Source organism: Perognathus longimembris, chromosome 13 (genome assembly GCF_023159225.1).
Source record: "Perognathus longimembris pacificus isolate PPM17 chromosome 13, ASM2315922v1, whole genome shotgun sequence".
NCBI lineage: Eukaryota > Metazoa > Chordata > Mammalia > Rodentia > Heteromyidae > Perognathus > Perognathus longimembris.
Genome location: NC_063173.1, coordinates 15,796,868 through 15,820,001, shown reverse-complemented (window position 1 = coordinate 15,820,001; position 23,134 = coordinate 15,796,868). Strand labels below are relative to the sequence as shown.

Below are 23,134 nucleotides of genomic sequence, written 5' to 3'. Positions count from 1 at the left end.
GTGGATGTCTATGAGGAGACCACTTTCGTCTAAAGTCATAAACTCTCTTATGACAACAGGGCAGTTTGTTTTCTATTCCTGTGACTGGAGCTGAGTTTGATACACTCCCAATGAGAGTTTCAAGGCCACCAGAGACCCTTCCTCCTTGACATTACTTAGGGTTTCTTCTTCCTCGACAGAAGAATTGTCCTCTGTGGACCTAGAACTCTGTGATGCCCAAAACCCACTGTTTTTAGTGAGAACATACATTGAGATCTAGTTGAAATATGTTTAGAGTAAGGATAAATCACTTCATGGTATATATTGCTTCCCACTCAATACTATTTATGTTGTATTTCTGAAAATTAGTATAACAGAGAATAGACCCCTCTGTATCTCACTTTGACAATAAAGGGGGAAAGATGAAAAAAAAAAGAGAATAGAAAGACTTCAGAGCAAGTCAGAGAAACAAAAAGTGTTTCATGAAAGAGATTAGCAAAATTGACAAGGCTTTTGCTAGATTGCTGAAGAAAACAGAGAAGACTAAAAATAGGTAGGGCCAGAAATGAAAGCAGTAACTTTGCTACCACCCAACTTAAAAACAAAACAAAACTGTATGAGCTGAGTGCCTGGTGGCTCACACCCATAATCCTAACTACTCAAGAAGCTAATATTGAAGGATTGCAATTTGAAGCCAACCTGGGCAAGAAAGTCCATGAAACTATTATTTCCAATTAAACACACACCAAGAACAGCTGGAAGTGGAGCTCTGGTTCAAGTAGTAGAGCACTAGGATTGAACAAAAATGCAGGGTTAGTGCCCAGGCTCTGAGTGCAAGCCCCAAGACTGACAAAAAATGCAAAATATATTATGAACCACTGTATATTGAAAAGTAAAATAACTTAAATAAAATGTGTAAATCCCTAGAAAGTCAAGAGTTACCAAAACTAATCAAAGAAGAAATAGACAATTTTGATGAGTTAGTTATAACAACTAATATATCTGAATTAATAATAATCAGTTTTTCAAAATTATTGAGAAAGAGGGGGGCATGAGGGACAAGGCAACAAACAGTACAAGAAATGTATCCAATGCCCAACGTATGATACTGTAACCTCTCTGTACGTCAGTTTGATAATAAAAATTTGAGAAAAAAAATTATTGAGAAAAAATGATTGGCTCAAATAATGTTACTGGCAATTTGTGTGTGTGTGTGTGTGTGTGTGTGTGTGTGTGTGTGTGCTATTACTGGGGCTGGAATTAAGGGTCTTATGCACTTACTTGGATTTTTAGCTCAAGTCTTGCACTCTACCCTTTTAGCCACACATCTACTTCTGGCTTTTTGCCATACAAATTGGACCTCATATAATTTGCAGTTAATACAAAACTATAAAGTGAAGAAACAAATTGAAGAACAAGAGAAATAATTTTCATACAACTAATCTGTTTAGGAAATGTGTAGTTACAAAAACACATTAAACTTAATACAAATAGCCCAATTAAAATGGGGAAAGAACTTGAAGTTGCATTAGATACACAAATGACCAATACGTTATCACAAGGTGAAAGACACATTTTTTATGCCAGTCCTGGGACTTGAACTCAAAGCCTGAGCACTGTCCTTGGCTTCTTTCTGCTCAAGGCTAGCACTCTAACACTTGAGCCACAGCTCCACTTCTTGCTATTACTATATATGTGGTGCTGAGGAATCCAACCCAAGGCTTCGGGTATGCGAGGCAAGCACTCGATTACTAGGCCATATTCCCAGTCCGTAAGACACAATTTGTTAGCAGGGAAATGCAACTCCCACCCACAATGCCGCACTGATTTACACCACTCTAACATGCGGGCACCACAAGAGTCACCTGGTAGCTCCCATTCCCAAAGCTCCATAGCCTGGCCACAATCATATCACAGGCACCCACAGCACTTTCCTCCACACTGGGATTCATATATTAGAAGCTATGTATCTTTGGACACCAAATTATTTTAAGAGCATTAGAATTATTTGTTTCTTGACAATACAAACAGATTAATTACTAAGCCACCTGGTCAAATGTTCTGGGGCAATGAGGAACAGAAAGAAAGCACTGGGATGGATTTCTAAAAGAAAGTCATGGAAATCAACATGTTAAAACTCACAATGCTTTCGGGTTCATTTTTTTTTTTGGACTATTTTTACTCAGAAATTCACCTATTCTATTCTAATTTCCATATTTATTTGAATAGAATTGCATACATTATTCCCTTAAATTGACCTTCATTGTGTTCAGGAGTATGATCATAAGCCATTCTCAGTCCTATCTCAGCATGCTTGTATGTTCTTTTTCTTTTTCAATAGAGTACAGTATAATCTCTTCGTTCTCATTCTCTGTTCTTCATTTTCCATTCTCAATTTCTGTCCCTTTTTTTACTCCCTTCCTTCTCTCTTCCTCTCTTTTCTGTCTCCTTTCATCCTCTCCAGTTAGCAATTTTCTTCCCCCACCCCCCAAAATCAACTAATATCATGAAAATAGCAATGTTCTAAACTACTTAAATATGTTTACTGCTTGTAGAAAACACTTAAAAATATTTTAAAACATTCTACTGATAGGAGGAAAACAGTGAGTCACCAACCTATCAGGCAATGAGACTGATATATACAGCAAGAGGTGACTTTTATTGGAAGAACTATACAGTTTCCATTGTGTTTAATCACTGGTTAGTACTTTTTTTTTTAAATACCCAGGGCTTTTTTATTTGTCAACCAAGGGAAAATGTTAATTGCACTGCCCAGGACTTTCCTGAGTGCTGTCTGCATTTCTGTGTTCCGTAAACTGTAAACGATGGGGTTGAGCAGAGGCGTCAACACAGTGTAGCTCACGGCCATGAGCATGTCTTCACAGAAGGCATCACTGCTCTTGGGCCTCAAATAGACAAAGCCAGCAAACCCATAGTGCATAGACACAACTGTGAGGTGGGAAGAGCAAGTTGAAAAGGCCTTGTACCGGCCCTTTACAGAAGGCATCTTCACAACCACAGACACAATGAAGACGTAGGAAATCATAATTAAAACAAAGCTGCCCACCAGCACAAAGGCAGACAGCACAAAAATAGCCAGGGCATGATGGGATGTGTAATCACAAGCAAGGTGAACTACAGGTGAGATGTCACAGAAAAAGTGTTGGATAGTATTGGAGTGACAAAAGGACAGATCAAACACTATAAGGACAATGGACAGAGAAATCAGGAACCCAACCACACAAGAGGCTGCCATGAGCTGGAAGCAGATCTTCCTTGTCATCAGAACGGGGTACTGCAGCGGGCTGTGGATGGCAGTGTAACGGTCATAGGACATAGCAGCCATGATGAAGCAGTTGTTGGCCGCTAAGCCAAAGAAGAAAAACATCTGTGTGGCACACTCAGGGAGGGAAATGGTCTTGCTCTCTGACAACAAGTCCACTAATGTGCGAGGCAGGATTACCATCGTGGTGCAGGTTTCTGACAAGGACAGGCCAAAGAGGAAAAAGTACATGGGGGTGTGAAGGCTGTGGCTGAGCTTGATGGCTACCATTATGGACACATTGGCCATGAGGATGGTCAGGTGGGAAATGAAGATCACGACAAAGAGTAGATCCTGCAGTTCTGGGAAACTGGAAAATCCCCAGAGAAGGAAAGTGCTCACTGTGGTGTGATTGGCCATTCTCCTGGTGCAACCAATTTACCGCACAGAGGTGTTGGAGGCCAAAGCTCTGAAAGGGTCATAAATATCTTGTTCCTCACTGATGTCCTCAGGACTTTAATCCAGATTGCCTGTGCTACTACTGTAAGAGAACTCGAGAATACAGCTTGAAAGTACACCTGGCAGAAGTCAATAAGCAGAACAAGATTGCAGGAAAATGATTCCAGTATGAAATATTGCACAAATACTCTGAAGTGGGTCCAATTTTCTTCTTGGATTCTACTCACAAAAGGACGTTTGATCTCTATTTTCTCTGTTCTAAATCTGCAAGGAAGAAGAGTAATACAAATATAAGTCTCATCTCCAGCGTTACTTAAATGTTTTAGGTCAAATGTTACCCTGTCACTTAGGGAAAACTCAGCAAACCATTGGTGAAATAAATAAAATATTTTAGTCACTTGCTTTAAAATTAAGATGACATTCAATGATTTCTGGAAAGATGAGTGAAAAATTTCAAAGGTATGTTCACATTTAAGTGTATCCTTATCTTCATCTTGGAAGTGGAGGGGTGGCTCACTTCTTAGAATATCAGCCGTGAATGAGAACAAAAGACTTTAAGTTCAAGTCCTATGGTTGGCGTGCGCGCACGCACACACACACTCACATGTGCGAATGCACACACACACACACACACACATATCTTCTCTTTGTCTGCATTCACACAAAGGCTCCAAAGATGCTATTTTATGGCAATGATTACACTGGATAAAGTCATTTATCACATTGTAACTTCTGAGTATCTTTCTTTGGTACTACTTTAAGCCTGATATATACAAAAGTAATTGTTCATGACCTAATAGCTCTCGAAACAGCAGTAATTTGTAAATTCTTAAGTACTTCTTGTAGAAGTTATTTTCTAAATGTATAACATAATAAAACTGACTAGCCTGGAGTTAATAGGATGTTGAAAATATTGTTTCATTTCAGAGTATCAAATTTTGTTCATGATGGTCTAACCCACCTTTGCGTTTTTAGCAGAAACTCCAACAAGTTTTCTAGATGATATACTTAGTGGGGTTTTTTTGTTGTTGTTTGTTTGTTTTTGTTTTTGCCAGTCCTGGAGCTTGGACTCGGCCTGAGCACTGTCCCTGGCTTCTTTGTGCTCAAGGCTAGCACTCTGCCACTTGAGCCACAGCGCCACTTCTGGCCCTTTTCTATATATGTGGTACTGGGGAATCGAACCCAGGGCTTCATGTATACGAGGCAAGTGCTCTTGCCACTAAGCCATATTCACAGCCATTAGTGGTTTGTTTTGCAGTACAAACCTTAAAAAAATGACTTCAGTAACTCATACCAACTTGCAATTCATACTTTCATTTTGATGGTTCATGAAACATACAATCCATAGAAGATATGAGGGGGAAAACGTGATAGGAAGACCTTCATAAAATTTTGACTTTTACTTATGCACCAGTGGTTCATGTCTGTAATCCTAGCTACTTAGGAGGCTGAGATCTGAGGATAGCAGTTTAAAGTCATCTGGGGCAGGAAAGCTCATGAGACTCGTATCTCCAAAGAAGCCAGAAGTAGAGCTGTGGCTCAAGTGGTAGAAAATGAACAAAAAACTCAGAGAGAGTGCCCAGGCCCTAAGTTCAAACCCAGGACTGGGACTTGAATTTTTTTTCAATTCATTCACTGTGAATTCAAAGAAAAATAGTAACAGAACAAGGATGGGAAGTGAAGATGTGGAGAGAGATAGAGACAGAAGCTGGCTAGAGATCATTCTATCGGATTCACAGAGGTTAAAACCTTCATAAGCTTGTGTAGAAGGAATTACTCAAATTTTACAAAAGATGAGTAATATTAAGCATGGAGGGATTAAATAACTATGAGAGGTCACAAATTCATTCAATATATGCTGATCAAATGCCACTATGTGCCAGACGATTAACTGGATTGTAAATGCAGTGTGAAAACAGGCCTATAGGGTCTATGGTGCTGGAGTTCAGGGCTCTGTGCATGGAGTGAGGAAATCCCTCTGTGTGGAGGTGACATCCTTATGTAGAGAATAGACCGACAACTGTACACAATGGGAGATGAACAGGGCAGACAACATCACAGGCACAGTATGTGGCCAGTACAGCAACCCTAAGCTGGGCAGTAAATCTACTCAAGCAATCTTCTCTATGGCTCCTTTGAGACCCCTTCACAGACCACTTCTCTGCAGGTTTCCCTGTCTGTTTACCTCTGGAAGAACATCTGTCATGAAGCCTGCGAGAAAGAAGCTATCAAGTTTATATATTAGAGGCTATTTATTTTTATTTACTACAATATGAATTCATACTCCAATTCTGCTACATAAAGGCATTTCAGAATTGCTGAAGAGCTTATCTCAAATTAAACAACACTTCACACTCCTCCACCTACCACAAGATTTTTCCAGAGTTGCTCTCTTTCTTCTCAGGATATGCAGACTTTAAAGGTCTTTCCGTGATCATACTCTCAGTTAATGGTTTGGTAATGACAATTTTCATGTATGTCAATGGTAAATTATGATTTCATCATATAATTCAGAACAGCCTCCATAGAAGATACATCACTATGACATATGATTCTCTCAAATCATCCAGGCCGCCTCTGGAAAACAAGATGCCTGAAAACATTAGATGAACTCTTTTGTGTGATTAGCCCAACCTCATCCTCTTGCAACATCTGCTTTTGCCTTAATCTTGGCATTCGGTTCTCTGTGCACATACCTACCTACATAATTGCCATCCTGGGTTCCCTTTCCATCAAAAAATAGGGAACTGACTATCATTATTTATTTCCAGCTTATCCTCATCCACAATTTTTGGAACCTTCTAACAGAGTACAAATACCCAGTAGAACTTTATTATCAAAAGCTATAGAGTGAAGTTCATTGTTAAGAGAAAAATCACTACAAAATCCACCCCCCCCAGCCCAAATCATCAGTCTCTTTAAAATTCCAGGAAGAACTTAGACTCCTGGCTCAGACGTGACTTGTTGTGGCCCTTTCTGTGAATACATACATTTCTTCGTTCAGGAAAATATTTAAGTGATTTTTCCTGTTAAATATTTGCTGTGAGTCCCTTATGAATTTTGTGTCTCTGAAAACATTTCTGGTAGATAGAGCTCAGGTCCATGAACAATTATAATGAGGAGCCCCTGGAGACTAGTACCTTGAAAGTCTCACTTTAGATACAAAGAGGCTTTAGCTCTGTATCACAAAATATAATAGACAAAAAACATTAAATCTTCAATATCATGTGGATTTTTCACTGATGTTCATTTGAATCACAGTAGAAATTGTTGGAATTCAACTTATTAAAATATATCCAGAAAAGCAGACCATTCTCACTGGCGTGTTTTGCACAGTGTGCAATATCATTTATTTTACAATTCTGAAAATATGCAAGGCTGACAGATGTACTACCTACCCCATCTACAGGACAAGGGAATGGAGTGCCAAGAGAAGCAATTGCCTAGATAAAGAGAAAAAATAAGAATAAAGAAAACCCAAATTTCTACTGTAGAAGTCCTTATTGAAAAGCAGTCATTTCAACTTTTATTTAAATTCCCAGTGACTCCATCTGTAATAACTTCAAGTAGCCCCTAGTTGATTTTTCTTCCATTTGACCCACAAAGTCTTCACCAGCTTGTGATCTTTCACCTAGCTTTCTGTCAGATTTTATCTCCAGTATCTGCTCTCATTAAATGAGCCAATCAACCCACTATCCTCTAATTAAATTCAGCTCCTTTCTATGTGCTAGTGTGTGTGTGTGTGTGCATATGTGTGTGTGTGCACACGTGTACCAGTACTAGGGCTTGAACTCAGGGCCTGGACACTGTCCTTGGGCTTTTGCACTCAAGGATGGTACGCTGCCACTTAAGCCACATCTCTGCTTCCAACTTTTTGGTTATTTGAAGACGATAAGAATTTCACAGACTTTCCTGTGGACTGACTTTCAACTGCAATTTCAGATCTCAGCCTCTTGAGTGGGTAGGATTACAGACATTAGCTCCTATCATCTGGCTCTGCTCTTTTCTTCTTCTGCTAATTGTCCCTCCTGTCTGATTCCATCTATCCAAAATCTTGTCCTTTCAGAACAAATGATACCTCATTTAAGAGGATCTTTTAATAACAAATACCAAAAGCAATGTCATTAAGAAGGAAATGTATTGGACGGGACACTACAGATGCACTAGCTCCCAGAACCTCCATGTTAATTGACACAGCATAGATGACTAGGTAGTTGTGTATAATGATGAATTGGTACTTTTAAAAACTAGATAGAACTATTAGTGCCTTTCCTGGATTTGTCTTACCAAGAAAGAAACACATTGTCCATCTTCTTTGAGAGCTGACTGATAACTTTCACAGCCAAGGGGGAGAATTCCTCCTAGCTGAATGAATAAGAATGACTAGAAACACCTGGGAGTGACTGTTCCTATGCTACATGTGGCTCTTGGTCAGAATTGAATGCTGCAATGGCTTAAAAAGCAATAACATCAAAAGAAATTGGCCTGGTAACCATAGAGTTAGATCATTTCCAGGTGCCGCGCATGCTCCAGAGTTCCCTATGGGCTGAGACTGGAGCTGCACTTCCAATGCTGCTCCCACCTCTTCCGTGTCTACTCTTGTTTGTCCTCTCTCATCCTCACATTCTCCCACACTTTCCCAGAGCATGTCTTCACTAGACAACTTGTAGAGTTAAAGCTCTGCATTTGAGGAATGTGTTAGAAGGTAAGAGTACCAATGAACCCAGGGATAGGGATTATATACACTTCATTGTGTGCATTCAACATTTTATACTAACAATAAAATATGAACATTAAGTTATTTGCAGCTCAGTGTGTGTGTGTGTGTGTGTGTGTGAGAGAGAGAGAGAGAGAGAGAGAGAGGCATATGTATGTAATAGGACTGAAATTCAGGACCTCAAGCTCTTGCTTCACTTTCTTGCTCATGGATGACATCCCAGCACTTACTCCATGCCTCCTGTTTGGCATGTTGCTGTTTAATTGAAGATCGATCGAGTCTCACACTTCTCGGCCTGGGCTGACTTTGAGACCTCTAGATCTCAGCCTCCTGAGTAGCTAGGATTACAGGCATGAATCTCTGGCAGGGCCCTGCTGGTAGCAGATTCTCTCATCATGAATACAGGATACATATAGACATACAGAATGAATTTTTGTGGGCCATGTTGTATTTGTTCCTTGTGGTTCTTTGCAGTACTAGAATTTCTCTTTCTTCCCTCAATACTAAAGATTGCTAAGCTTTTCTTTTATGTCTATTTATTCAACTCTGAGTTCACATAGGTTTCCTGTGGAGATTTTCTCTGCAATAAGTTAAGACAGGGGGGCTGCACGTTTCACTCTCTCTGTGTCTCTCTCTCTGTGTCTCTCTCTCTTTCCCTCTCTCTCTCTCTCTCTCTCTCCCTCTCACTCATCACATTTGGTATCTTTATTTTTTAGTACAGTATATTAATTGTGAAAAGTGGTTCCATTGTGCTGCTTCCATACATGTATATGCATGTATGGAATTTACTTTGATAAAATTTAGTCCTTCGATTCCTCCTTATTATCTTTCTTACGTTGAAAAGGAATTTAGACAGATTTCTATATTCTATTTTCATGCATGCATAAAAATACTTTAATTATATTCAGCTTCCAGTTCACCTTACTTTCACGACTTACTCCTCCCACTTGTTCCTATACCCAAACAGTCCTTACTTCATACTATTTTCATTGTGGTTAAGGTCTAGATTCTATGTGGTACTATGTGGTGCTTGTCCATACAGGACTGACTTATTTCACTGAACATAATGATCTCCAGTTCCATACATCTTCCTACAAATGACACAATTTCTTCTTTATGATTGAGTAACACTCATTGTGTATCATACTATATACACACATAGATTATACTATATTTTCCTTATTCATTAATTATTTAATGAACACCTGACTTGATTCCAAAGGATTTTAATTTACTCATTTTAGTTTGTTGCAACAAAGGCAATGTTTAAGTATACAATTTTTCAAAAAGAAAACTAGGCTTAGTAAACTAGAAATTCTTTTACATTCATAAACTTACAAACTAACTCAATACAAATGTAGCAATTAAACTTATCTCTTTTCATTAAGAATTTCCTCTAGATCTGAAGACTTAGAATTTCAACTAGAAGCAATTTTTAGTTCGTTAATAAATAAAATCTCCAAACATTCTATTATCAGCACTGCCTTTTTAAATTATGCCTGGCCATATAACAGTTCAAGGTATCAAAATTATACAAGTACACCACTTGCTTCTGGAATAAACATATTAACTTGAAAATCTAGTACCTATCCACTTCATCCTCAGTGTAGCTATTCTGTCTGTCATTCTAGATGACTTGTGAGAGACAAATCAACATCAACTATGAAAAATCTTTTATAATAGCAATTTTTAATGTCCCACCCTTTCAGTATAAGCATAAAATTATTTCTATCATAAATACTTTAAACTTATTTATATTTTATATATGTCCACCATATTTATTATATTAAGCATCAACTCCAATACTATCACCCTATTTCTATCCCACTCATGTAACAAACTACCATTAATTACCCTAATAATTTCTATCGCCTTATTATTTGAAGGTAGCCAAAACTAAGAAAGAAGAAATATTTGAATAACCTTGTCAAGCAGAGTCATTGTCAACTGGTTTAAAGTCATGTAAATGATTTTAAGGAAGAGAAAAGCTACAAAGAATCTGTTATGAATACACAAAGAATAAAGAGAAAGAACTCAAAACATTGCCTAAAGAAAATCATCAAATCAGAATGGAAGCCAACAAATATAAAGTAACAAATGATATGCAAACCTAACTGAATATGAAGCGAAAGTTCTCACCTATTCACAACTACTTTAAATTAGATAAGTGTATAAATCAAAAGACATGTGGTGGGTGAAGATGCTTTTTAAAGATACCAAAGCATATGAGCATTAAATACACATTCTAAAGCTTTAAGAACACACATAAACTGAAAGAGGAGGGAAGGGAAGCGATATTTTTTATCAGTGTAATCCAGAAAAGATCAGCGGCAATTCTAGTTATTTCACACAAGACAGCCTTTAAGTCAATCTATCAAAGTAAAAAAGGTTATTATCTAATGTTAAGTTATTCATCAAGGGGATATCACGTGTGTGTGTGTGTGTGTGTGTGTGTGTGTGTGTGTGTGTGTGTATGACTATAATCTCTACCAGTCTTCTGAGGAGGGATTTCATCATCACCTCTGTATCATCGCTCTTATTCACTTTTTCTTTTCACCTTCCTGCAAGTTTTAGAATTGCTCCATCTTCAATTCGATAAGTTCCCTAAAGGCAGAGAAAGATTGAGGACTAGAACTCTCCAAAGACCATTTCCCAATAGAAAAATCAATTCAACAGCTATCTGCACATGAAAATACTGTCACAAGAGCTAAGGAAGCAAGTGAGGGATCACAATATTTGGTTGTACACAATAGCAAGAACATGCATCCGAAACAGAGCAGGAAGGACAGCTTTGCATTATTGTCATTGTCCTTCCAATCCTGACCAATGCAGCACAGTGATGTCACCTGCTTGTGAGAAAGATAGGAAAATAAGCATAAGATTTTGCAGTAGTCCTTTACACTGGGCCTGAGTAGTAACACTCACCTCTGGACTAATACTCTTGGCCCTGGTTCTAGGCTTGCACCTGCTGACTGAGCCCCAAGACCTGCCTTGGTGGCAGATGAGAACCTGTAGCTCCTGGGCCTCATCTCCAATCTACATCATTATTGACTAAGCTCAGGGAATGTGGACTATAAACAAACCTTAATGGCAGGGAAGTGTTCATGGCCCATGAGTTGAATACTTTGGTAAACACATTATAACTATGTCAGGTAATTTCATAGGTAATTAACTAAATATAACCATTCCCCAATACATATATAATATATACATATATTATGCATATATACATATACATATATACACTTCACTACATCATATGATACACTAGGAAAACAATTACAACTGACAAATACAAAATAAAATTAAAATTACACCATGTGATATATTAAAAAGTAACTGGCTTTTTAAAAACTCAACAAAGACTAGAAACCTGTAGATTGATATCAAATAGTTAAACACATTTGTGTATGTCAATTTGCAAATATATGCACACATAGATATATATATGCACGTGTATATGCATGTGGAGAGAACATACACTTATTAGATACTTGAAGAGTCACTGTTGAAAATGTCTCAAATTAGCAAATACTATCATATTACCTCATAGATAAAGCAAAAAGCAGTAAAAACACACACATGCATACGTGCATGTGTGCGCGCACACACACACACGTTATAAATACAGTGGAGTGCCCAAAAACAAAAACAAAATAATAAATCTTGAAAATAACAACAGAAAAAACCAACCTAATTCACTTAGAGAGCAAGGATTTGGTTAGTGACCGTTTTCTCATCAGAAACTATAGGTTAAAATGGATTCCCCTTTCTGATAGTCAGTGCCCTTAACATTATTTGGAACTCAAATGTTGGTGATAATAGTAGTTCAGGGCACACATTCTTTCATCCTATTTGACCTATATTTCAAACCTGGATTTAACTTTACCAATTGAATTCTGGGTAAGTACATTAAATAAAGTGTCATCTTTGAAACAAGGCAATGGGAACACTGAGTTAACCAAATCTCAGTAAGGATTAAATGAGAACAGTGGGCAATGACTTGCATCCAACAGACATCAGAAGGGTTGTGGTAGGCTTGCTACAACTAGTGTTAGCAAGAGAGTTAGATTCAATTTTCCCATTGAGGTCACTGTTTCTACCATCTTCCATAAGATCCTTAGCCAATCACCAACTGCTTAACGTTTGGATAATAAGAGATTTGTGTCTTATCTTAGGTTCTTTTGTTTCATAGTTCTCTATCTATATGAATTTTAAAGAATTTATGCCTTTGAGTACAAAAAGATGTGTTTTCTTAAGTAATTGTGTAGCTTAACATTCAGCTTTGTGTATCATCCCTCCTCAAATTTCTCACTATGACTAATGGCCTTTCTTCTATCTTCCACCACAAAATACTTACAAATGAATGGATGTTGAGTGAAAGAAGCTAATAATACCATTTTAGATTTTCGAGTGTAGTATTTTTACCTGATAAAATTAAACTAGTAAACAATATTTAGCTATCTGAGCGTTTGTTCTAGTGTTCTCCCAGTAATTATCAAGGGCAAGTGAACTGATTCTTGCAGAAAAAGAAAGGAATGGATCTCTTGAGGACTGATAAAAGTCTTGGTAGATTAATTGTGTTTGTGTGAATAAACTGGTCAATATTCACCTGAGAATGTGATAATGATCCCTAGTGTATTTGAATACATATTTGAATCAGCAGAATCTTCAGTTTTAGCCCCAAAGATGAACAATAGTACGAGGGACAACATCACTGCTAATGAATCCTTAAATTCTCACTGTAAGATGGACGATTTCTTATTTTAAGAGGTAAGATTTGGGCTGATGTGGGTGAATCTGTTTTAGTAATTTCCCTTTACTATGTGAAAACATTTCATTCATGGAAGTTGTAGAGTGCATTCACAACCCATGGCTTAGACATGGGACAGATACAATCAAGTAGTCAGCTAGCAAATGACTTCAGCTGAATTAACTTAAGCTTCCATAGTGCAATTAATGTGAATAAATAGACATAATTCCATTTTGAAAAATTATTCATTTTCTACACATAAGAAACCAGCACGGTCCTTAATAGTCTTTAAACTTAGCATTTAGCCACGATACTTATAAATTCAATGACTTTACCCTGCTTTTATGGCTTCTACCTGTAAATATCTTGTAGGATACTTTGATTGAATGCTCTAGCATCACAAGAATCAGACACTGGGAGTCAAACAGTGACATAAACTATAGCTGTTTGAACCAAGTGTACATCTTATGTGGAGATTTATTCCTTATACTATGTTTCATTCTGTAACAAACATTTTTCATAGGTTTGAAAAAGACAACTGTACTAATTGTGTTCTAAATACATTCCTATATTTTGCCTAGTTATTAGATTGATACTTTTAAAAACTTGATAATATATCTTCACTGGAATTAGTAAAATGTTTAATAAAATTATAATCAGTAATTTCATTCTCAAATTTACTATTTTTTTTTTGCCAGTCCTATTCCTTGAACTCTGGGCCTGGGCGCTGTCCCTAAACACTTTTTGCTCAAAGCTAGCACTCTACCCCTTGAGGCATAGCACCACTGCTGGATTTTCCTGAGATTAATTGGAGACAAGAGTCTCACCAACTTTCCTGCCTGGGCTGGCTTTGAACCACAGTCCTCAGATCTCAGCCTCTTAAGTAGCTAGGATGACAGGTGTGAGGCACCAGCACCTGGCTCAAAAATAATAAAAACTCCCATTTTCTTCTTGTGATGTTGAGAAAATTATTTCTTCTTTGTTTTTAAAAATATGGTCTCAGGAGTCTGAGATGAGAGGACTGAGGTTTAAAACCAGCACAGGCAAACAAATTCACAAGACTTATTTCCAACCTACTCAGCAAAAAGGTGGAATTATAGGTGTGTCTCAAGTGCTAGAAGGCCAGCCATGATTAAAAAAAAAAAAAAACAAGCAAGAGCTCAAGTTCCTGAGTTTAATATAAAGGTACCAGAAGAAAAAGGAAGTTGAAAATAGTAGGTTTGTGGTGTATCTTGGTAGTAGAGCATTTGACTAGCATAAGGTCATGAATATGATCCCCAGAACTGCAAAATAATAAAATAAGAATAAGATAGAAAGGTACAAATGAAATTTAAAAATGGCCTTGTTTAACTGATAGATATGGTGAATCAGGTAACCAGGCTTCTCCTCTTTGCATATTACCAGAAAATTAAAACTCTAAGTTGTAAGCTACCCAGTTACAATTGTATTCAAATTAGTAACCATTATTAAATTGTTTTTAAAAAATGGTTGCAAAAGGAATGAAGTGAATTCAACCTACCTGCAGCTCACATCTATAGATTATTACATCCTGTGCACTTTTACATAAATTACTTAACATTTTCAAACTCATTTTCCTTATTAGTAAGTTGAAAAAAATAAAAATACTTAATGATATTTAATAGAAATTAAAATTTAATTATATATATATTTACTATGGTGCTCATAATTAAGCACTCAGTAAATATCAGTGACAACTCAGTTTTTTATTTATAACTTATACATTGTAATCTGTTTTACTATAGTTTGATTCCTTTGTGTAATTCTCAAAAAAATCATATTAGTAAGGCTTTTGGTTTCAGGCCATATTGGTACATTTTACAATAATGCATAAAGATACACAGCATCTGAAGACAGATACCCGGTGCTGAAGATAAAACAATTCTAAAGTGTAGAAAGACTCAGTAGACATAAATATATAATACAATTTCAAAGGCAAATTACAAAACTCAATATAAATTTTTGAATTACAGTGTTTACAAAAATGTAACATATTAACAAATTCTCTCATGTAATCTTTTTACTGAAGATTTGTTTGAAACAAGCATATTACCTCATGGATTCCCTGGTGGAGGGGAACCACACTGCAGTGACAGAGTTCATTTTATTGGGCTTAACACAGGATCCAGTCCTTCGAGTCATCCTCTTCATCATCATCCTGGGCATCTACCTGGTGACTGTATTGGGAAATCTCTGCACAATCCTTCTCATCAGAGTCTCCACTCAGCTCCACCACCCCATGTACTTTTTCCTCAGCCATTTAGCTTTTGCTGACATGGTCTTTTCATCTTCGGTCACACCCAACATGTTGGTTAATTTCCTGGTAGACAGAAATATGATCTCCTACCATGGATGTGCCATCCAGCTTGGCACAGCTGTTTTCTTTGGGGCAGTTGAGTGTTTTCTTTTGGCTGCCATGGCCTATGATCGCTTCATGGCCATCTGCAACCCACTGCTCTATTCAACCAAAATGTCTACACAAGTCTGTGTGCAGTTCCTTGTAGTAGCTTACATAGCTGGTTGTTTAAATGCTTCGTCCTTTTCTCTTTCTTTCTTTTCTTTGGTGTTCTGTGGATCAAACAGAATCAATCATTTCTTTTGTGATTTTGCTCCTCTACTTGAAGTTGCCTGTTCTGAAGACAGTATCCTCATTCTTCTTTCCACACTCACTGCTGGCTCCATCCTTGTGGTCACAGTGATTGTCATAGCCATCTCCTACATCTACATCCTCATCACCATCCTGAAGATGCGCTCCACAGAGGGCCGCCACAAGGCCTTCTCCACCTGCACCTCCCACCTCACTGCGGTTGCTCTGTTTTATGGGACAGTTTTGTTTATTTATGTGATGCCCAAATCCAGCTTTTCCACTGACCAGAACAAGGTGATATCTGTGTTCTACATGGTGGTCATCCCCATGTTGAACCCCCTCATCTACAGCCTCAGGAATAATGAGATCAAAGGGGCTCTAAGGAGAGAACTTGGGAGGAAAATGTTTTCTTAGTCAGGTTTGGTATTTTCTAGCTTTATTATGGAAATAATATTTATATCTATACCTAAAAGTGGTCCTACAATCATTGATACATAATTATCCATTGTGAAAGTTGTAGTAAGATTGGTTCATTTTGAGATCATGTACCAACTGAAAGGTTTGAAGTGCTGTTATAATATCTCACTGAAATTGTGATTGAGGCCATCAACTGTTGTTATAAAACAAAATTTGCTAAAAATCCTTTAAAAGGTTTTCCCTCCCAAAATGTTTACTGTACAATGTTAGTTTGGATCTTAAGTTTCCTGAAGGCCCATAACATTAGTTCATTTCAGTTCCTTGTGTGATTTCGGGTAGGTGTTGAAATGATGAGTTTAAGAAGAGAATCTTTAGCCCATTGATTAAAGGAATTCTCCCTCTTGAGCTACAGTAACTCAGTTGGTTATCCTTTTAAAGTTCTTCAATGTGTCCTGTAACCTTTATTTCTCTTTACTCCTTTTCCATATTTTATGTCCAACATTGTAATTTAATATAGTCTGTCTATGAACTTATCAATTGTTTAATTTGTTTGATGTTCTTTTCCAGTGATGTATTCTATCACATTTTTAATTAGATAAAGTAGCTCTGGTATATTTTTTTATTACTTCAAAATATACTATTTTGAGCTGGGTGCTGGTGGCTCATGCCTGTAGTTCTAGGTACTGAGAAGGCTAAGATCTGAGGATTCTGATTCAAAGCCATCCCAGGCAAGAAAGTACAAGATGATTATCTGCAATTAACTACCCCCAAAAAGCTGGAAATGGAGCTGTTGCTCAAGTAGTAGAGTCCTACCTTGAGCATAACAGCTCGGGTACCTAGTTCAGGCCCTGAATTCAAGCCCCAGGACTGCCCTCCCCCACAAGCATGCACCCCCACACACACGATATATATGTGTGTATATATATATATATACATACAAACATATATGTAGTATTTTGTACAACCTCATTAGTGAATACATAGTTTTGTCAAATACTTTCAAGCAAAAAGTAAATACTGCAAAGTCCGTAGTGATACCTTTTTATTGTATCTGAAAATGTTACACAGTTTTTCTGAGATCTGGTACTGGATATACAACATGTAGCACATTTCTCAAAAATACCACTCAGAGTAAAGGAAATGCAAATAAAAACAACCCTGAGATACCACCTCACTCCAGTTAGAATGGCCTATACTCTGAACTCAGGCAACAACAAATGCTGGAGGGGGTGCGAGGAAAGAGGAACCCTTCTCCATTGTTGGTGGGAGTGCACATTAGTACAACCACTTTGGAGAACAGTATGGAGGTTCCTCAAAAAGCTCAACATAGACCTACCCTATGACCCAGCCATACCACTCCTATGCATCTATCCTGAACAACAGGTCCCAAGATATCAAAAAGACATTTGCACTTCCATGTTTATCGCTGCACAATTCACAATAGCCCAAATATGGAAACAACCCAGATGCCCCTCGACAGATGAATGGATCCCAAAATATGTTACCTATACACAGTGGAACACTACATAGCGATTAGAAATGGTGAAATATTGTTATTCGCAGGGAAATGGTCAGAACTTGAACAAATAATGTTGAGCGAGACAAGCCTAGAGCACAGAAAACAAAGGGGCATGATCTCCTTGATATATGACTGTTAAGGTGGGGGAGGGGGAGACGGTAGAGACCAGGTCTGCGAAACCAAAAACTTCTTGTCAAATGGTATTTCCCACAGGTTTGGGTCAGCGACCCTACATTATGTAACTAAAACCAAACAATTACTCAACATGTAAAGGTCAAAAATAGACCTCTCAGTGTATGACAATAGCTCAAAAGCTGTGTATGTACGTTCATATAAGACAAGGATAAGCAAACCCTATTGTCGACATTACACTTAAAGCCCTAGGAGAATTTCCTTTGGCGTAGGCCACGTGGCTACTGTATATGTTTTTGGTACACTGTGTATTGTATATATGTCTACCTGACCTAGAGAAGGGAAAGAAAAACAGGGTGTAAGATATCACAAGAAATGTACACACTGCCCTACTATGTAACTGTACCCCTTTTGCACAACACCTTGTCAAAAAATTGTTTAATTAATAAATAAATTATAAAAAAAATACCACTCAGGATTTTTATATTTCTCCTATGGTCTAGTATGAAATACCAAGCAGTACATTTGTCCACAATTCTGTAATGAAGCTTCATGACATTTATTGTTACTGTCAGGGAAAACAAATTAACAGAATATTTTGACTTTAATTGAATTCTGATTAACTCTTTTCAATGGTTTCAATTTCTGTCCCGAGGTTCTTCAATTAAATCTACGTGTTCTTGCTAGAATGCACTTAATCTCATGTTAATACACTATGGTGTTCATAAACTGCTGATAAAGTTGCTAATGTTCTGTAAGGTATTTTTGTCTATTTTCATAAAAATAAAGCTAGACTAAAAGAGAAATAACTACAAAAGCAATACTTGCAAAACTGTTTGGTGTAAGTGAACTGAACACCTGGGGGGGGAGGGAAAGGGGGGGAGGGAGGGGGGCATGAGGGACAAGGCAACAAACAGTACAAGAAATGTATCCAATGCCCAACGTATGATACTGTAACCTCTCTGTACGTCAGTTTGATAATAAAAATTTGAGAAAAATAAATAAATAAATAAAGCTAGACTATAATTGAATTTTCTTTTTTGCTACTTGGGTTCTGGTATCAAGACTTCTCATATGTTATTCTTGTCTTGAAATATGCACACTGTAGTCTCAGTGAACTTATGTCAGAGTAGAATTATTATTTCATTAAATGTCTTTAGTATTTAATAAAATTTAATAGGTATTGCTATCTCTATATTTTCATGTACTCATTAAATTTCTTTAATTATTAAATGACCCTCCTGTTTAATTTCTTTCTGAGCTGATTTGAATTAGTTATGTGTTTAAAATTTTTCAGTGGGAGCTGAGAATATGGCCTAGTGGCAAGAGTGCTTGCCTCATATACATGAAGCCCTGAGTTCGATTCCCCAGCACCACATATATAGAAAATGGCCTGAAGTGGTGCTGTGGCTCAAGTGGTAGAGTGCTTAGCCTTGAGCAAAAAGAAGCCAGGGACAGTGCTCAGGCCTTGAGTTCAAGGCCCAGGAAATGCAAAAAAAATAATAATTAATTAATTAATTAATTAAATTTTTCAGTTTACCTAAATTATCAATTGTTACATACAAGTGCTCATAACTACTTATACTCCTAATAATAGGTGTAAAAGGTGTATTTGTATTGCTTTTTTCCTTCCCTATTTGGCTATTTGTGTTTTGGACTTTCCTTTTATTTTTACAGGCTAAAAGGTAACAAAATCACTGCAAGAAAACAAGTATTTATTGATTTTCTTTCACTCTATGTTGACTTTCTATTTAATTAATTTTAAAATTGTGTCCCTTTTATACCCTCCTTTTTATATTACTATTCTTCTCTAACTAATTGACATAAATGCAAAATTTATAGTTTTTAATGTTCTTCTAGTATGCAAATTGGTGTACAAACTCTTTGAGTTTTATAACTAGACTATGTCTTATCAAAGTTGTCTCCCCTCTCCGTTTTTCTTTCTCTGTCTATGTTAGATGTTCAGGAGCCTCTTGCTTTACTTCATTTCTCATGTTCACTCAAATGGTATGCAGAGTGCTTATAGCGTATATGAATAGGTTCTTGTTATGTCGTGGTGACAGCCTCAGCGCCCCAAGATCAGCCCAGGATGCACAGGAACTCTAAATTGTGAGTCTCAGAAACTCAGGAACTGAGGGGCTACAGCATTCTTTCTCCTTATTATAAAGTAATGTTCTTGACTGTGTTGATTAACACCGATATATTCTATCTATGTTTCTGCTTCTGTTGTTTCCACTGCCTCTCATTCTTGGTGTCTTGGTTTCATTGAGCTAGACATACTTATCTTAACAATTGATAGGATTAATTACAGCTTTGGTCATTTAATTGCATGTTCATTTTACCCTCATATAATATTAGTTTGCTCATCTAACAGGTTTGATCATCTCCTAGATATTTCCTAGAGATCTTGGCTGCATATCTCTGCAAGGCCTGATTACTTCCTATTTTCCTTTTTCCTGAGGATATATGTGAAGTGTGTCAATCGAACTTTTCACAGTACATTCGCCCATTTTTTACAAAAACTATGGCTGTGTTATACCAAAACAATACAAAATCTACAGCCTGTCCTAATGCCCTGTGTTAGTAACAATTTTTTCTGACTTGTCAAGTTCTGTTTTCACAAAGGGATAACTAAGTGCTCTGTATATTTTCTGTGTTCTCCTACTGAATGGTAATGCAATTCTTTGTTTTTTATAAGTCAAATATCGTATTAAGTTATACTTAACATTTCATCATTTGTTCTAATTGCTCTCACCATGGGATTAATTAAAATAACCAAAAAGGCTATTGTTAGACAGGAACTCCCAAGTAAATTTCAGCCATGTGAGTGGGATCTTCCATTCACAACCCTGTAGAGAGATGGTACCATGCCCAACATGAACTGTCCTCACCTCCTGCCATCCTTGCTCAAGTGCTTAGTGCCCACTGAGACCTGCACCGACCACTCCTGTCCCTGGAACATCTAACTCCTACACTGGCCTGTTTATTGTTTCTCCATGGGATTTATTCCTCTCTTATAATTTATATGGTTTAAGTTTCCTATCTGAATCCTACACTCAAAAATATATTCCTTCTTAACTATTTCTCACTGTAGCATCAAAAGAGCAAATAGTTTCTTAAATATAAGAATTACAACATTTCATAAATGTAAGAAGAATGAAAAAGTGAATGCATAAAAAGACTAATATCTTGTACTTTATCCAAATTAGGTGGTATTTGTTCTCCTTTGTAGAGGAATCCCGGATGAAGCTGGAGATCCAGCTATGAATTAGAAGGCATCACAGAGCCTCATTAGGTTCCGGAGTGGCTATTGTACAACCCAATTCCCACCGCAACCCAACTGATCTTCCAAGATGGCACCAATTCTCTGGGGGTCAATGTATTCTTTTGTTTGCATCAAGATGCTCATGTATACATTTCCAAAATTTAATATTTATAAGAGTTTAAATGAACAAATTATGTCATATAGAAATATTGTTTCCAAATTTATTTTGATTGCTGTAATTAAAAATAGTATTAAATATATAGAATGAAATAATAACATTAGCTTTTTAAAGATAAATAATGACATGAACTTTTTATTTTATTATTATCATAGAGGTGATATAGAGAGGGATTACATTTATATGTGTCAGGTAATAACTACATTTCATTTCATACAGCGCCATCTGTCCTTCATTCTCTCCCATTCCCTCCGTCCCATCTCCTCCCACGAGTTGTACAGTTCACTTTGATCAATGTCCAATGCATTCCACTGCTGAACTTCTCCACCCTTTTTCCTAGGATTCTGTGCCCTCCTCCTCACTCTCCCATAGAAGTGCCCATGAATACACCATATATGAGGTAAATAATACAGAATCATTAGCAAAAGAAAAAAAACAAATTAACAAAAAACTCCTTTATTTCCATAGCTTTAGAGATCATTTCAGTATGCATATTATTTTATATACATATAAAGGAGTGCTTTGGTATTGCGCCTTTGTATTCTCTCCCAACACTATCCTCTTTTGGTCTCACTGTGTCTGAGTGTCTAGAACCCTGTGTAATTTGTCATATCCCAGTACCTTTTATATCTGACTTTCACATATCAGAGAGAACATGTGCCATTTGTCTCTCTGATCTTGGCTTACCTCACTTAACATGCTGTGTTCTAGTTCCAGCCATTTCCCTGCTAATGATATCATTCTTTCTAATGGCTATTTTAAATTCTATTGTATATAGATATCACATGTTTTGAATCTATTCATCTATTGTGGGGCTTCTGGGTTGTTTCCCTATCTTGGCTATTGTGAAGAGTGCAGCAATGAACTTGGATGTGCAGGTGTCCTTATTATACCCTGGTTTCATATTCAGTGTAGATGCCTAGGAATGGTATGGCCGGAACATAGGGGAAGGTCTATGTTTTGCTGTTCAGGAACCTCCGACTGCTTTCCAGAGTGATTATACTAGTTAACCAACAGTACAGTAGGGTTCTTTTTCCCCCACATCCCCACCAGCATTTATTGTTAGAATTCAAAATGTTGGCCAATCTAACTGGGATAAGATGGTGTCTTGTGGTTGTTTTGATGTGGATTTCCTTTAGGGCCAGGGACTAGGAGCACTTCCTCATGTGTTTCTTTGTCATTCTTACTTCTGCTTTTGAGAAGTCAGTCTCTCCTTACCTTCCTTATCCACTTAGTAATTTGATGTATTATGTTTAGGAAGGGTAAGTGTTTTAGCTCCCTGTGTATATTGGATACTAGGCCTTTGATGTATTGTTGGTAACCATCTTTTCACATTTGTTTGACTATCTTTCTAGTTTAGTTACTATGCCCTTATCTGTACTTTTTGATTTAATGCAGTGTAGTCTCACTTGTCCAGACTCTCTCCTATCTCTTGTGCCCCAGAGACTCTATTCAGGAAGTTTCTGCCTATACCTACAGGTTCTAATGTTTCTCCTACTCTCTCTGTAGTAGTTTCAGAGTTTCAAGTCTTGAGATCTTTGATCCACTTTGAATTGCTATTAGTGCATGGTAACAAGCGGGGATCCACTTTTAGTTTTCTGCATATGGATGCCCAGTTTTCCCAACACAACTTATTGAAGAGGTTATATTTATTCCACTGTGTCTTTGGCTTCTTTGTCAAATATGAGATGACTGTAAGTATGTGATTCTATTTCTGGGTCTTCTAACCTGTTCCATTGATCTTCGATTCTATTTTTGTGCCAATACCAAGCTGTTTTTGTTATTATGGCTCTGTTGAAGAGTTTGAAATATAGTATTGTGATAACACCCACATTGCTTTTTTTTTGC

The 23,134-nt window shown here is 37.1% G+C and overlaps 2 protein-coding genes across 2 annotated transcripts; one reads left to right on the top strand and one right to left on the bottom strand.

The window, feature by feature from the left end:
* Positions 1-2,695: 2,695 nt before the first annotated feature.
* LOC125362422 (olfactory receptor 10T2-like) lies at positions 2,696-3,661 on the bottom strand. The gene has a single exon (XM_048361271.1). The coding sequence runs from the start codon at positions 3,659-3,661 to the stop codon at positions 2,696-2,698; it is 966 nt and encodes a 321-aa protein (XP_048217228.1).
* An 11,583-nt stretch (positions 3,662-15,244) lies between these two features.
* Positions 15,245-16,189, top strand: LOC125361580 (olfactory receptor 478-like). Its single transcript, XM_048360134.1, has one exon. The coding sequence runs from the start codon at positions 15,245-15,247 to the stop codon at positions 16,187-16,189; it is 945 nt and encodes a 314-aa protein (XP_048216091.1).
* Positions 16,190-23,134: the final 6,945 nt, after the last annotated feature.

Coding starts and splice junctions, on each gene's coding strand:
- LOC125361580 (XM_048360134.1), top strand. CDS start 15,245: ATGGATTCCCTGGTGGAGGGGAACCACACTGCAGTGACAGAGTTCATT.
- LOC125362422 (XM_048361271.1), bottom strand. CDS start 3,661: ATGGCCAATCACACCACAGTGAGCACTTTCCTTCTCTGGGGATTTTCC.